Source organism: Somniosus microcephalus, chromosome 12 (genome assembly GCF_052327205.1).
Source record: "Somniosus microcephalus isolate GS21.2 chromosome 12, FLI_Smic_1.0, whole genome shotgun sequence".
Classification (NCBI taxonomy): domain Eukaryota; kingdom Metazoa; phylum Chordata; class Chondrichthyes; order Squaliformes; family Somniosidae; genus Somniosus; species Somniosus microcephalus.
The window spans coordinates 75637762-75654696 of record NC_140998.1 but is presented as its reverse complement, the minus strand read 5'-3'; the positions used below and the strand labels follow the sequence as shown (position 1 = coordinate 75654696).

The following is a 16935-nucleotide window of genomic DNA, read 5'->3' as shown; positions in this document are numbered from 1 at the left end:
ATACTCTAATCACAGAGAGGAAGCGAATGCATTGAATAACCTGCAAAACGCTTAATAGATCAGCAGAAACCTGTATGAAGATATGAAAGATCATCTACTGAGGCAATTAAAAGACATTAGAAGAATAAAAGTGTAAATAGCAAAGACGCTGAGAACATGGCGGAAGTCCATACAAGTAACAATCGCGCCACATAAGTGCCAGGCAATGACCATTTCCAACAAGAGAATGCCTAACCACCTCCCCTTGACATTCAATGGCATTACTATCGTCGAATCCCTCAGCATCAGCATCCGGGGGAGTCATGACAGACCAGAAACTTAACTGGACCAGCCACATAAATACTGTGGCAACAAGAGCAGGTCAGAGGCTAGGTATTCTGCGCCAAGTGTCTCACCTCCTGACTCCCCAAAGCCTTTCCACCATCTACAAGGCACAAGTAAGGAGTGTGATGGATGAGTGCAGCTCCAACAACACTCAAGAAGCTCGACACCATCCAAGACAAAGCAGCCCGCTTGATTGGCACTCCATCCACCACCTTAAACATTCACTCCTTCCACCACCGGCGTACAGTGGCTGCAGTGTGTACCATCTACAAGATGCACTGCAGCAACTCACCAAGGCTTCTTCAGCAGCACCTCCCAAACCTGCGACCTCTTCCACCTAGAAGGACACGGGCAAGAGGTGCATGGGAACACCACCACCTCCAAGTTCCCCTCCAAGTCACACACCATCCTGACTTGGAAGTATATCGCCGTTCCTTCATTGTCGCTGGGTCAAAATCCTGGAACTCCCTCCCTAACAGCACTGTGGGAGTACCTTCACCACACAGACTGCAGCGATTCAAGAAGCAGGCACACCACCACCTTCTCGAGGGTAATTAGGGATGGGCAATAAATGCTGGCCTTGCTAGCGACGCCCACATCCCATGAACGAATTTTTTAAAATTATACGCATTATTAGGCATGATAAATTCTGGCTTCTGACAAAGTCTTTGTGGCTGTGACAAAGGTAAACTATCTCTCCTCATCCTTCTTCACTTGTCTGCAGCCTTTGACACGGCTGACCACTCCATCCTTCTCCAACGCCTCTCCACCGTCGTCCAGCTGGGTGGGTCTGCACTCGACTGGTTCCATTCTTATCTATCTAATCATAACCAGAGAATCACCTGCAACAGCTTCTCTTCCCGCTCCCGCATCATTACCTCTGGTGTCCCCCAAGGATCTATCCTTGGCCCCCTCCTAGTTTTCATCTACATGTTGCCCCTTGGCGACATCATCCGAAAACACAGCGTCAGTTTCCACATGTACGCTGACGATACCCAGCTCTACCTCACTACCACTTCTCTCGACCCCTCCGCGGTCTCTAAATTGTCAGACTGCTTGTCCGACATCCAGTTCTGGATGAGCAAAAAGTTTCTCCAATTAAATTATCATCTTCTCAGGCAGTCCCTCGGAACCGAGGATGACTTGCTTCCACATTAAAAATTAGTTTTCAGGTGACTGATGAATCCAATGTGGGACCTACAGTCTCTGTCACAGGTGGGGCAGACGGTGGTTGAAGGGGCAAGCGGATGGGTCGGGTGCTTGGGTTGACGTGCGCTCCTTCCGCTGTTTGCGCTTGGCTTCTGCTTGCTTCCGGCGAAGAGACTCGAGGTGTTCAGCGCCTTCCCGGATGCTTCTCCTCCACTTTGTGCGATCTTGGACCAGGAATTCCCAGGTGTCGGTGGGGATGTTGCACTTTTTCAAGATGGCTTTGAGGATGCCCTTGAAGCGTTTCCTCTGCCCACCTGAGGCTCTCTTGCCGTGTCGGAGCTCCGAGTAGAGCGCTTCTTTTGGGAGTCTCGTATCAGGCACGTGGACGATGTGATCCATCCATCGGAGCTGATCGAGCATGGTCAAAGCTTCAATGCTGGGGATATTGGCCAGAGCGAGAACACTGACATTGGTGCGCCTATCCTGCCAATGGATTTGCAGGATCTTGTGGAGGCAGCGTTGGTGGTACCTCTCCAGTGCTTTGAGGTGCCTGCAATACATGGTCCATGTCTCTGAGGCATACAGGAGGGCGGGTATCACTACTGCTCTGTAGACCATGAGCTTGGTGCCGGGTTTGAGGTCCTGGCCTTCAAACACTCTTCCTCAGGCTACCAAAAGCTGCACTGGCACACTGAAGGCGGTGTTGGACTTCGTCATCGATGTCTGCCCTTGTTGACAGTAGGCCCCCGAGGTATGGACAGTGGTCCACGTTGTCCAAGGCCTCGTTGTGGATTTTGATAATCGGGGGGCAGTACTGTGTGGCAGCGGCAGGTTGGTAGAGGACCTTTGTCTTACGGATGTTTAGTGTAAGGCCCATGCTCTCGTAAGCTTCGGTGAAGGTGTTGACGATGGTTTGTACTTCGACCTCAGAGTGTGTGCAGACGCAAACGTCATCTGCATACTGTAATTCTACGACAGAGGATGGGACGACTTGGATCTGGACTGGAAGCGACGGAGGTTGAACAGTTTCCCATTTGTTCTGTAAATTAGCTCCACTCCAGCGGGGAGCTTGCTGAGGGTGAGATTGAGCATTGCAGCAAGGAAGATCGAGAAGAGCGATGAGACAGCCTTGCTTGACCCTGGTCCGTATGTGAATTGGGTCAGTGGTGGAACCGTTGGTCAGGATCACGGCTTGCAAGTCATCCTGAAGCAGGCGGAGGATGGTGACAAACTTTTGAGGGCAGCCGAATTTGAGGAGGACACTCCATAATCCCGCACAGTTGACCATGTCGAAAGCCTTTGTGAGGTCAAAGAAGGCCATGTACAGCGGTTGGTGCTGTTCCCTGCATCTCTCTTATAATTGACATGTGATGAAGATCATGGCAATGGGAAGACCGAAGGCATTGTTTTTGGTCCCTGCCACAAACTCCGTTCCCTAGCCACTGACTCCATCCCTCTCCCTAACATCTGTTTGAGGCTGAACCACACTGTTCGCAACCTTGGTGTCATATTTCACCCTGAAATTGCTCCCGACCACATTTCTGCGGCATAACAAAGACCGCCTACGTCCACCTCCATAACATCGCCCATCTCCGTCCTTGCCTCAGCTCATCCGCGGCTGAAACCCTCATCCATGTCTTTGTTACCTCTAGACTTGACTATCCCAACGCACTCCTGGCTGGCCTCCCATATTCCACTCTACATAAACTTGAGGTCATCCAAACCTCGGCTGCCTGTGTCCTCTCATACTGGGCAGAAGCATGGCAGATGCAATATAACGTGGATAAATGCGAGGTTATCCACTTTGGTGTCAAAAACAGGAAGGCAGATTATTATCTCAATGGCAATAGATTGGGAGAAGGGGAAGTGCAACGAGACCTGGGTGTCCTTGTGCACCAGTCACTGAAGGTAAGCATGCAGGTGCAGCAGGCGGTTAAGAAGGCAAATGATATGTTGGTCTTCGTAGCGAGAGGATTTGAGTACAGGAACAAGAATGTCTTGCTGCAGTTATACAGGGCCTTGGTGAGACCACCCACATCTTGAGTATTGTGTGCAGTTTTGGTCGCCTTATCTGAGGAAGGATGTTCTTGCCATGGAAGGAGTTCAGCGAAGATTCACCAGGCTGATACCTGGGATGGCAGGAATGACGCATGAGGAGAGATTGGGTCGATTGGGCTTATACTCGCTGGAGTTTAGAAGAATGAGAGGGGATCTCATTGAAACTTATAAAATTCTAGCAGGACTAGACAGACTAGATGCAGGAAGGATGTTCCCGATGGTCGGGGAGTCCAGAACCAGGGGTCACAGTCTAAGGATAAGGGGTAAGCCATTTAGGACAGAGATGAGGAGGAATTTCTTCACCCAGAGAGTGGTGAACCTGTGGAATTCTCGACCACAGAAGGCAGTAGAGGCCAATTCATTAAATATATTCAAGAAGGAGTTGGATATATTTCTTAAGGCTAAAGGGATCAAGGGATATGGAGAGAAGGCAGGAACGGGGTACTGAATTTGGATGATCAGCCACGATCTCGTTGAATGGCAGAGCAGGCTCGAGGGGCCGAATGGCCTACTCCTGCTCCTATCTTCTATGTTTCTGTGCCCTAACTTGCACCAAGTCCCGTTCGCCCATCACCCCTGTGTTCGCTGACCTACATTGGCTCCCGGTTAAGCAGCGCCTCGATTTCAAAATTCTCATCCTTGTTTTCAAATCTCTCTATGGCCTTGCCCCTCCCTATCTCTGTAATCTCCTCCAGCTCCACAACACCCCCCCCCTCCCCCGAGATATCTGCGCTCCTCTAATTCTGCCCTCTTGAACATCCCTGATTATAATCGCACAACCTTTGGTAGCCATGCCTTCTGTTGCCTAGGCCTTAAGCTCTGGACTTCCCTGCCTAAACCTCTCTGCCTCGCTACCTCTCTTTCCTCCTTTAAGATGCTCCTTAAAGCCTACCTGTTTGACCAAGATTTTGGTCACCTGCCCTAATTTATCCTTATGTGGATCGGTGTCAAATTTTTTGTCTTAAAATACTCCTGTGCAGCGCCTTGGGACGTTTTACTATGTTAAAGGCGCTATATAAATACACATCGTTGTTGTTATTGTAATGTAACAAACCAAAATTTACCTCAACATAAGTTGAACGATATTTATAGCAGGGGTGAGTGTGGGGCTGGAGAGAGATAATTTTGTGTCAAGGCTTGCATTATTCTTTGCAGCTGAGGTCTGTGTATGTCTATCTGTGTGATTTGTTTGTATTTCTCCTACTCTGGGCTCTCTGAGCAATTTACTAGATGAGGTAAGAAGATGCTCTGCTCCTTTAGACCCTGATAGAAGATGCACGAGTGTCCCCCAGGTGACTTGCTTTCCCTTCTCTTTTCCCCTGCCTTCCCAATAGCTTCAACTCAGCACTTTCCCCCATTGACATGACTGAGATCAATACCTCATCATTTTGGGGCACAACATGTTGCTTCTACCAAATACCATGATATTACTTCATTTAATATTTTAACATCTTGGTCTGCCTGCATGTCACTGTATAAAAATAAAACACTGATTTTAACCTCTTACTGACTGAATGCAATTCCTCTGTGCAGCAACAGCTTGCCTCAGGTGTGTTGCTAGGTGGTGCCTGGTAATTAAACAATAGCTTGTGGGAATAGTCATTAAAACATGTAACACATTTGTATTTGTAATCGCCAGTCCTAGGCTTTGTTGCCTTTCTTTTCCTGTGTATTTAATGTACATTAAAATATAACAAGCCAGATAATTTACTTTAGTTCCCAATAGTTACATGTTTGTTATACCTAACCCATTGGTCCAAGTGAGACTCACTAAATAATGTTAATGTATGAATGTACGCATTTGACGCCATGGCATACTCTGAAATTCTGCATACCAGTGTTCATGTACAGACATGGTGCAGCATATAAATTGTTAATTTTTCAGTAATGGTTTGGAGGTCGAATACAGTTGGAGTAGAATAGATCAGAACTGACTTTTGACCAGTTACCAAGGCACTCCAGTATAGTAAGAAGTTTGACTCTGTTCTGTGGTTCTATAAGTGTACTTTTATAAACTAGCATTTACTTCCTGAGAAGTAGCCATGGAAGCAAAGAGATTGTCCCATATATAAAATGAATACTAACTTAAAACATTCTTTATTCATTGTACTACACTAATCAGAAGTTGTAGTGAGTCTGACCACAATGGTTATGATTTATTGACCCCAGTAATTTTGTTTACAAAACACTTAGTTCATTGGCTATAATAAAGTTAATTAATCTGTAAGCTATGTTTTTAGGCTTTCATCAGATATTTCTCTTGTCAAGGAGCACTTCCATAGCGAGCCCTCCCTATGCACTGAAGTGTGACCTTGCACCACATTATCTGGTATTGTAGTATTGCCAAAAAGTTGGACCAAAGCTCTTGTTAATGTATTTAGCGCACTGCATATAATATGAGCCCTCTTGTAATCTCCTGGAATTTAGATAGGAGAAAAATAAATACTTTCAAACTGGTGTAGACCATAAATTACATAATCAGTTCATTCAAAGTAATGGATATGCAGTAATAATACAACAGCTTGCACTAATTTTACAAAACTGTACCTAACATAGAAGCATAGAAGATAGGAGCAGGAGTAGGCTATTCGGCCCCTCGAGCCTGCTCCACCATTCAATGAGATCATGGCTGATCATCCAAATTCAGTACCCTGTCCCTGCCTTCTCCCCATATCCCTTGATCCCTTTAGCCTTAAGAAATATATCTAACTCCTTCTTGAATATATTTAATGAATTGGCCTCAACTGCCTTCTGTGGTAGAGAATTCCACAGGTTCACCACTCTCTGGGTGAAGAAATTCCTCCTCATTTCAGTCCTAAATGGCTTACCCCTTATCCTTAGACTGTGACCCCTGGTTCTGGACTCCCCGACCGTCGGGAACATCCTTCCTGCATCTAGTCTGTCTAGTCCTGTTAGAATTTTATAAGTTTCAATGAGATCTCCTCTCATTCTTCTAAACTCCAGTGAGTATAAGCCCAATCTCTCCTCATGCATCATTCCTGCCATCCCAGGTATCAGTCTGGTGAATCTTCGCTGCACTCCCTCCATGGCAAGAACATCCTTCCTCCGATAAGGCGACCAAAACTGCACACAATACTCAAGGTGTGGTCTCACCAAGGCCCTGTACAACTGATGCAAGACACCCTTGTTCCTGTACTCAAACCCTCTCGCTACGAAGGCCAACATACCATTTGCCTTCTTAACCGCCTGCTGCACCTGCATGCTTACCTTCAGCGACTGGTGCACAAGGACACCCAGGTCTCGTCGCACTTCCCCTTCTCCCAATCTATTGCCATTCAGATAATAATCTGCCTTCCTGTTTTTGCCACCAAAGTGGATAACCTCGCATTTCTCCACATTATACTGCATCTGCCATGCATCTGCCCAATCACCCAACCTGTCCAAATCATACTGGAATTTCTCGGCATCCTCCTCACAGCACACACGCCCACCCAGCTTTGTGTTGTCTGCAAACTTGGAGATCTTGCATCTAGTTCCCTTGTCTAGATCATTAATATATATTGTAAATAGCTGGGGTCCTAGGACCGATCCCTGCGGTACCCCACTAGTCACTGCCTGCCACTCGGAAAAAGACCCGTTTATTCCAACTCTTTGTTTCCTGTCTGCCAACCAGTTCTCTATCCAAGTCAATACCTTGCCCCCAATCCCATGTGCTTTAACTTTGCACGCCAATCTCTTATGCGGGACCTTATCGAAAGCCTTCTGAAAGTCCAATACACCACATCCACTGGTTCTCCCTTATCTATTTTACCAGTTACATCCTCAAAATTCCAGTAGATTAGTTAAGCACGATTTACCTTTTGTAAATCCATGTTGACTTTGTCCGGTCCTGTCACTGTTTCCCAAGTGCTCTGCTATTACATCTTTTATAATGGACTCACTTTGGGTACAAAAACAAAAGATACAACACTTGCTAACTCTACTGATAATACTAAAGCTGGACCAGTGTCTATTCGTTAACTCTTATATGTGGAGTTTGTAAAGTTCACAGAGCTCCACAAGATCACACACGCTGCAATACAGTGTAACAAGAGAAAGTGATGAGTTAAGAGACATGACCCAAGATATCTCTCTGCCTGAGCACGGAGCTGTCATTCAACCCCCACCCTTTTTGCCCCAGCCATCCTTCTCTTGCCCTCTCCCCAGGATAACAATTCACAGGAATTTTAATCTTTTACACTTGTACAAGGTTGTCCAGTTTCCCTGGAACTTAAAACACAGGGCCACACACCTGTTAGTGTATCAGCAGATTCAAGTCATTAGTGCAGTTGCATTGTAGGATGGAGTAGATGGTTTAAGTGGGATTACTTGACTACCACCATCACATGACCAAGGTATGCAAACAACCTGATCACAGGAAATGAAGAGATCCATTTATTAGGTTTATTTTGGTTAAATATATGAAAGAGAATGTGAGTTGACCAAGGTTTGCTGTGGATATAGATGTCCTCTTGAGATACCCAAGGACAGACTTGTCTCATTCTCCTGAACAAAGAGAATATATGAGGTGATATTCAGGCTAATTTGCAAAATAAAATTATTGAAAAATGTTTTAAAGTAACACTCAGTACAAACAGAACCAACACATTTGTATCCTGTTTTCAAGATCACTAGGTGGTTATTCTCAGAATTACAATGAATCCTCTTAAACAGCATTCTTCTACATCACAAGATAGATATGGAGAAGGAAAACCATTTGGCCCATCTTAACCTATTCATCCAAAAAGACACTTTAGATCCCCCTACCCCTCTAATCGCAACATCTAACTGTTTCTTAAATTATTCAATAGTTTTGCTTTTGTTACCCTATCCGGAAATCTGTTCCATGTGTTGATCACTTTTTTATATGAAGAAGAACTGCCTGATATCAGTCCTAAACTTGCCTTTATCTAGTTGGAATCTGTGCCCCTTGTCACACTGTCATGGATTATCTTGAACTAGCGTTTTACCATTCCTACACTGTTTACTATCTTTCATACCTCTAAGTCACACCGTAGTTGCCTTCTCTCAAGGCTGTAAAGGCAGGTTTCTCCACTGCTCAAAACGCAGTCCTTTGATGTAACAGGTCAGTGTTTTGGTTCCTTTCTGAACCACCTCTAGGGCAATCACAGGAATACTTCGATAATTCAGCTTGAACCTGTTTTAGACCATAATGTCAGCCCCAAGCGAGGATGTTTCACCACAGATAAAGCTGGATCCTGCTAACGTGTCTCACTCAATATAAGTATGGAAATCATAGGAGAGAGTCCAAATTTCAGCTTGGAGCAAATTCTTTGATCATGCATTTATCCAGAATCCACTTTATTAATAGATACCTAATTAACTTTTAATAAAGAATATTGGAGGGTATAGAAACGATATTGGAGCCACGGATAAGGTGCAATGTAGATTTACTAGGATGACAGCAAGGCTGAGAAAATGTAATTAGGATGAGAGACTTGAAAAACTAGGGATGCATTCACTGGAGCAGTGGAATTTAAGAGAAGATCAAATGAAAATATTTGAAATTAAGAAGGGATTTGAGAGGGTAATGGTTATATTCACTGCCAAGGGGGCATACATTTAGCATTATTGCTAGAAGCATGAAGGGGGAGGTTAAAAATATTTATTTGCTGTCTTCATACATGAATGGCATTGTATGGGACAGCCTTGGAAGCAGTTCTGAAAATATTGCAGTACTCCTTTTCATTGATATTGTGTTACTGGCAGAATCAACTCAGGATCTAGTGTGCTCTTCGCAACATCTTGAACAATGGGATATGGTGATGGGTGGCTCCCAAGTACCATATTACAGTCTTGCATGGCTCAAGAGGGGTCCTTGTCGGTATTGAGTGGAAACTATAAGGGGTGCCTGACTCAGTTATAGATTCATGTCAGTAACTGGGGTCCAGGCGGATGCCAATTTCTGCATGAGCACAATCCTCCAGGATCGTACTGAGCAAAGGAGAAAGGTACTTTGGTCTTATCGTCTGTCTTCAATGACTCCAAAATCCCAATATAAGTAAAGGTTGTGGCATATACAACGCTTCCAAATAGTCCTTCTTTGTGGTTCAGAATTCCTAGGCATGTAACTGAAGAGTTCCTCCATCCCACGTGCAAGGTTCAGGAGCAAGCTGTTAGTTGGATTAGTGGCAAAAAGGGGAAGTGGCTGCAAGGAGAGAGGGCTCTGGCATACAGAAACCTGTCACTGAGTACTCTGCAGAGGAAATCATCCTCACAATGAATACTCCTCTTTGCTAAAGCCCCTTGCATGAGGATCTGGATTCATCAATTGGTATGGGGTAAGCCTGGTAGATGACATGGGACATGGATGTCTAGAATATCAAGGGGGCTGGCACAAATCAAGCTTCCCTGTGTAGCTCCTTCATGACATGGAAAGCAGATTCCTGTTATAATAATGAGGAAACTCTGAGATTTGGTACAACAGCTGCTGGAAAACATTACCTAGGGCCTGAAAATGAAACACATGCCCATATCCAGGGCTCGGTGACTATTATGGTTGGGTTCAAGAAAGACAAAATGCTGCTGGATCTCCAACTAGTGACAGATGGTCTATGCTGTAATCAGGAAGAATGAGGACAATGCTTAAGCTGAGTTGTTTTTTATTCATTCACGGGATGTGGGCATCGCTGGCAATGGCAGCATTTATTGCCCATGAGAAGGTGATGAGTCACTTTCTTGACAACTATGACAACTAATGCTAGGCCATTTCAGAGGGCAATTAAGAGTCACATATATAGTCTGGAGTCACATATAGGCCAGACCGGGTAAGGATGGCAGGTTTCCTTCTCTAAAGGACATTGGTGAACCAGATGGGTTTTTACAACAATCTGGTAGTTACATGGTCACTATTACTGATAACAAGCTTTTTATTCCAGATTTATCTAACTGAATTTAAATTCCACCGTGGTGGAATCCACCTGGATCATTAGTCCAGGCCTCTGGATTATTAATCCAGTAACATTACCACTATGCTACCGTTCCCCTGTGTTGCCCATCATGCTACTTGTAAGAAACTCTTGCTATCTGCTCTCTACCTAGTGAGGGCTCAAACCTGATCACCAACTAGTGACTATTAGCCTGGGAGAGGGAGAGAAAAGTGGGGTCTCTTTGAGGTTAAGATGATACCAAGATGACATCCCTGACAACAGAAGCTCAGAACCAAGTGAACCTTCATGGTAAATTTGGTCATATGAACCGGATAGTTCCTCTGTAATCTAGGGCACCATTATTGACTGACCAACTAGCCTAGCTGACTAATGGGATTTGAATGGACAGCTGTCACTGAGGGCTGGGAGTCTTCCCACTGGGCTCCAGATAAACCTGTGAGCAAATGTCACAAAGGTTAGGACAAGCAACGGGGAAGCTTATCAGTGCCTGTACTACTAAGCTGCATAGTATTAGCTGGTTAAACTCAAGTAGTACCCCTGTTTATGCCTGGGGACTCCAAAGCCTTCGCAATGCCAGCCTACACCTACGAGCGTCTAACCACTGCCCCTTGACATTCAACGGCATTACCATCGCCGCATCCCCCACCATCAATATCCTGGGCGTCACCATTGACCAGAAACTTAACAGGACCTGCCACATAAATACTGTGGCAACAAGAGCAGGTCAGAGGCTGGGTGTTCTGCGGTGAGTGTCTCACCTCCTGACTCCCCAAAGCCTTTCCACCATCTACAAGGCACAAGACAGGAGTGTGATGGAATACTCTCCACTTGCCTGGATGAGTGCAGCTCCAACAACACTCAAGAAGCTCGACACCATCCAGGACAAAGCAGCCCGCTTGATTGGCACTCCATCCATCACCTTAAACATTCACTCCCTCCACAACTGGCGTACCGTGGCTGCAGTATGTACCATCTACAAGATGCACTGCAGCAACTCGCCAAGGCTTCTTCGGCAGCACCTCCCAAACCCGCGACCTCTTCCACCTAGAAGCACAAGGGCAGTAGGCGCATAGGAACACCACCACATCCAAGTTCCCCTCCAAGTCGCACACCATCCTGACTTGGAAATATATCGCCGTTCCTTCATCGCCGCTGGGTCAAAATCCTGGAACTCCCTCCCTAACAGCACTGTGGGAGTGCCTTCACCACACGGACTGCAACGGTTCAAGAAGGCAACTCACCACCACCTTCTCGAGGGCAATTAGGGATGGGCAATAAATGTTGGCCTTGCGAGCGACGCCCAAATCCCGTGAACAAATATTTAAAAAAACACCTTAGCTCTCTGAATTGGGTAAGAGAGATGTGTCCTATGGGGAAGAGAGTGTAATCTCAAATTGGGCAATCAGACACCCCACAAATGGGTCTAAATTTCTTATTCGCTTGAATGGGAGACTCATAAATGTGGTGATGGGTTTCCACACTGACCTAAAAAAAACCGAGTCAATCATTACGTTTAGGGGAGAATTTGATAAATACTTGAAAAAAAATTCACGGCAATTAGGAAGGAGCAGGGAATTGAGATTATAATTTTGCTTGCCCAACAGTCTTAATGATCTGAGATGAAAATCATACTGATTGTTCTGAATGGAAACAAGATCTTTCATGTTAAACTTCATAACTACTTTTTAAATTGAAATATGTCACTTAGTTCAACAATGTTGTGTTGTCCCATTTGTTAACAGCGTCACAGAAATTCTCTTTATGCTGACTCATTTGGATAAAGCATAACAGTTATTGCATAAAGCATAACGATAACTAGATGACACTTACAAGTAGTCTATTTCTGCAATTCTTTATTATTCACAGTTTCTTACAAGGCTTCCTCTTTTCTAAGGAAGCTGTCTTTTTGTTTCTTGTCAGAAACCTTTGCAGTATATAAGATTATACTTTCTTGGTTTCTATTTGCAGCAATGTCTTTCATGCTACATGAAGGCCCAGGGCTCCTCTAATAAAGATCACAGTGTAGTATTATGAGACAGTTCATTGTTGTACCAATGCATTGTACAATGGAGCAGTGGAACGTGAGTTCCCTTCTGTTGCCACACACAGCATGTTCTTCAACTTAGCTTTTGTTCAGAATCAATCGCCAGACACCATAGCTGTGCTTTACCCGCAAAAATAATGAACAAACAAGACCAAGAGGTAAGTCACTCCAGAGCACTCTTACACACCATGAAGAGGCTGGTTGAAGAGTAGTTATCTCCAGAGGCTTGGGAGCAGGTCACTTGCTTGGGAATGGTCAGTGCATGTAAGTCTGGACTGGAGAGCACTGCACTTTAGGGACGGGGTGGAAATTACTATTTCATTCCACAATCAATTATTGCCTGTCTATTAGTTTTAAGTTACAACAACTTGCATTTATATTGCACCTGTAATGTAGGAAAACGTCCCATGCTGGAATTGGCTACGGCCACAGAAAACCCAGTGCATTCTTGGAGTGCTCCATCTTATTAACTTACTGGATATCGTAGAAATTTAATGCATTGCTTTGCACTCCAATGAAAGGATCAGCAAATATGAACATAATGACTTGGGCATCCAATGCCCAAGGTATTATTTATGAGGGAGATTTTAAGAAAAATACAATTCTTAAAAGTTTTGGAAAAGTCATGGAATGGAAAAATAAGTAATATATCTCTACACCAGCAGGAAAACGAGGATGTTGGGGAAGGAGAGATGGAGGACTATTGGACTACCTTTTAAGACAAGGCTAAAGGTTGTCATGACCTTCCCCAATGAAACCTTGAATTTATCCAATGGGTAGCTAAGCTATTAACACCGAAAAGGTTCCAGGTTACCTTATCTCATCCTGCAGCAGTCGGAACACTAAATTAGCCTCTGCGCCCCAGGCTGGGGAGGGGAAAATTGGCTAGGGTTCCTGCTACTGATCTCTATACTGTGTCACCTGTTGAAAGTCTGCAAGTGTGAATGTCTGGTAAGGAGAGGATCAGGTTCCGCTGTAATGGCACCATAATTGAATAGCCAGCTAATTGCATTCTGGCCACCTGGGCAATGCTCCAATGGGTGACCCAGCAAGGGGATAACTGCAAGTGAAATTGAATTCAATGTGCCGTATATTCCGATCCCTACGGGTGTGTCTGCGCTGTGTACACACCCATATTGACATTGGAAATGCCGGTTTTAGGCATGCCAAACGCATGCGCTGAAAACCAGCATTTCCGATCTGTCAAGATCTGCTTTCTGGAGAACCTCCGCCCGCAGAAAACCCGAAGAAATCTAACGCCTGGTAAAAGCAGGAGTAAGGCCTGCTTTTACCAGCATAAAAGTTGAAAAAAGTTTTTTTTTAAATTTCACTCATATATCATTTAAAAATACTTCAAAAAAATTAAGTTTATTTTTAGCCCTGTAAAAAACTTACATTTCTTTTCAAAAAATTAAATTTTTGTTTGAAATATTTAATTTATTGCAATTTCAACTCATTTTAAAAATGTGATTTAATGTTTTACAGTGTTTTTGGGGTGATCTCCATTCATATATTTGACAGGTCTATCTGTCAAGTGTATGAAGGGAGATTCCCTTCTCCTATTGGCTCCCCATGGCCCACGTGATCCCAGGGACGCTTGCGAATCGCATGCGCCTCTGGGATACGTGGGCCCTGCGCATTTCGAGTTGGAGAGGCCCAGGAACAGGAGTATACGCACCTCGGGACCCCTCAGATAAGCCCGTAGATTTTTTCCAGATCGAAGGCCTACGCACGCAGGAAGCCTCCAATCGGAAAATGCAGCCCAATAAATTTAGTGATTTGTGGGCTAGCATCAGAAAAATTACCATGAAACCTGCTGGATTGTTGTAAAAGAAAACATCTGGTTCACTGATGTCCTTCAGGGAGGGACCTACCAGGTCTGGCCTACAGCTGACTCCAGTCTGACACTATGGGGGGAATTGGGTTAAAATCTGAAAAATCTAAAACCTGACCACAACTCGCCACAAACATGCCTATTTCCGGTTTAACTGAGATGGGTCAGTAATATAAATATGTTAATGAGGCAGTTTGCTCCTGATTTTAACAGACTTTTACATTTAACAACTGCGGGCCGGGTTTCTCAGGACTCTGGAAACCCGGCAACTGAAGGGAGGTGAGAGCGGCATCCCCTACTTGGTTTTCTTCTTCCTCAAAAAAAGGAAGGAGGATTTCCTTGGAACGTCTAATGACACAATATTGTGGATAAGAGATGAGTTTCCAATATATATCAGCGTCATCGCTAAGACCACCTACTTCCATCTCCGTAACATTGCCCGACTCTGCCCCTGCCTCAGCTCATCTGCTGCTGAAACCCTCATCCATGCCTTTGTTACCTTTAGACTTGACTATTCCAACGTACTCCTGGCCGCCTCCCATCTTCCACCCTCCATAAACTTAAGCTCATCCAAAACTCTGCTGCCCATTTCCTAACTCGCACCAAGTCCCGTTCACCCATCACCCCTGGTGCTCCCTGACCTACATTGGCTCCCAGTTGAGCAACGCCTCAACTTTAAAATTCTCATCCTTGTTTTCAAATCCCTCCATGGCCTCGCCCCTCCCTATCTCTGTAACCTCCCCCAGCCCTACAACCTTCCAAGATATCTGTGCTCTTCCAATTCTGGCCTTTTGCGCAACCCGATTTTAATCGCTCCACCATTGGTGGCCGTGTCTTCAGCTGCCGAGGCCTTAAGCTCTGGAATTCCCTCTCTGAACCTCTCTGCCTAGCTACCTCTCTCTCCTCCTTTTAAGGTGCTCCTTAAAACCTACATCTTTGACCAAGCTTTTGGTCATCTGCCCTAATATCTCCTTACGTGGCTTGATGACAGATTTTGTTTTATAACGCTCCTGTGAAGCGCCTTGGGACGTTTTACTACGTTGAAGGTGCTATATAAGTGCAAGTTGTTGTTGTTCATATACCCCAAAAAAACACACGGTATCCTGCTGAACTAAGTAGAAAGCCTATCAGGCTGGTAGGCCAATAAAATGTGGAGAGAAGTCTTGAGTAATGGATAACTCTTGGCAATGATTCCATATTCATCACAGATTATTTCTTTTAAAAATTTACTGTAATACTCCAGTTATTAAATGGAGTTCCATCACAACCAGAGCTGGTTTCACTCCTCCCCCTTATTCCAAGCCATTAGAATTACAATCTGTCCTCACCCAAAGTTTACACGAGCACTTCCAGTAGGAGACACTCCATAGTGATCAGGAGTGACAACCCTGGCCAATTGTAGCATTCTTATGGTTGCACTGATTAGCATTAGCTAAATCAGCACAGACAGAAATTTGAACTTGGGACTCAGAAATTCACTGGATAAACTCGTTGAGCTATTGTGAAAGCCTCTGAAGCTAACTGTTATGTGACTTAAGATGATTAGGCTGATTACAATGTATTGTATGCCTGCAGATTCTACAGAGGTACAGCCAAAATATGTCAAAGATGGGAAACGATACGGGCGAAGAACAGCACCAGAATTTCAGGATTCGATGGAAGAATTTATGGAGGTCAAAGTCACAGAACCTATAGCTGATGGAACACAGCCTGAAGATGCTCCTTCTGGGGATAATATTGAGGTGGGCTGAAATTATTTGTTTATGTTGTTAATTAAGTTATTTTGGAGGCCAATTCCAATTAATTGAAGCTCTGTTTGTGGATGCGACCGAATTTCTAGGCCAAGATTTTTAATTGATTACTAGTCTATCGTCCATGGCACTGCACATGGGGAGTCAAGATCAAATGTGGTCTTCAAGTGGAGTTAGACGGCAGGAGATATTTGACCAGGAATGCACATTTAATTTAGTTCCAACTGTTAAAGCATACATTCTGTTGTTTATTTATGGGGGCAGGGGTAAAAGGCAGAAATCTGCCTCAGCTGTTTGGCAAAGGTTGGAAATGTGCCTCAGCTGAGGAGGGCAGCCAACCTGTGGCAATTTCAAATTTAAAAAACTCACTTTTTAAAATCTTAGTTTTAACCTTCTATTCACTTTAATTTCCTTTCTTATTTGCACTGTCACACTCTCTCACACGCTCTCTCTCAGAAAATTGAATGCCTCTGTCAAAATTTATGGTGTTAAAAATGATTCCAAACTTTGCAAACGGTTTATGAACAGTGATACTAACTGCCGACAACTTCTTTGGGAACAAAAGAATTTTCAACTAAATAAAAAGCAGAACTGTTCAGGCTTCAACATAGAACTGCCTCAGCAGATACACCTTCAATCAGGTCACATATGGCCACTGGGCCTGTGAGATTTCAGCAGGACACCTGAAAAGGGGCTAAAGTCATGGGTGGGCCTCGCCATCACAGCAGGAGAGCAAGGCGCTGTGAATAAATTTCAGTGAAAGAGATTTGCGTTGAATTGAAGCATCTGTAATATTTTATTAGGGGTAGCGGGATCTCTACCATAACGGCTGCCAAGGGAACCAGGGCCATGATTACAGCAAAC

The 16935-nt window shown here is 44.5% G+C and overlaps 1 protein-coding gene across 4 annotated transcripts in view; it reads left to right on the top strand.

The window, feature by feature from the left end:
• The window catches only part of nin (ninein (GSK3B interacting protein)), a 138087-nt gene that overhangs the window by 35488 nt on the left and 85664 nt on the right, over positions 1 to 16935 (top strand). For all 4 annotated transcript variants that reach the window (XM_086003159.1, XM_086003158.1, XM_086003160.1 and 1 more), the window contains exon 4: positions 15896 to 16062. In XM_086003159.1, the coding sequence (XP_085859285.1) occupies positions 15896 to 16062 (167 nt within the window). The remainder of the gene's footprint in view (positions 1 to 15895; positions 16063 to 16935) is intronic.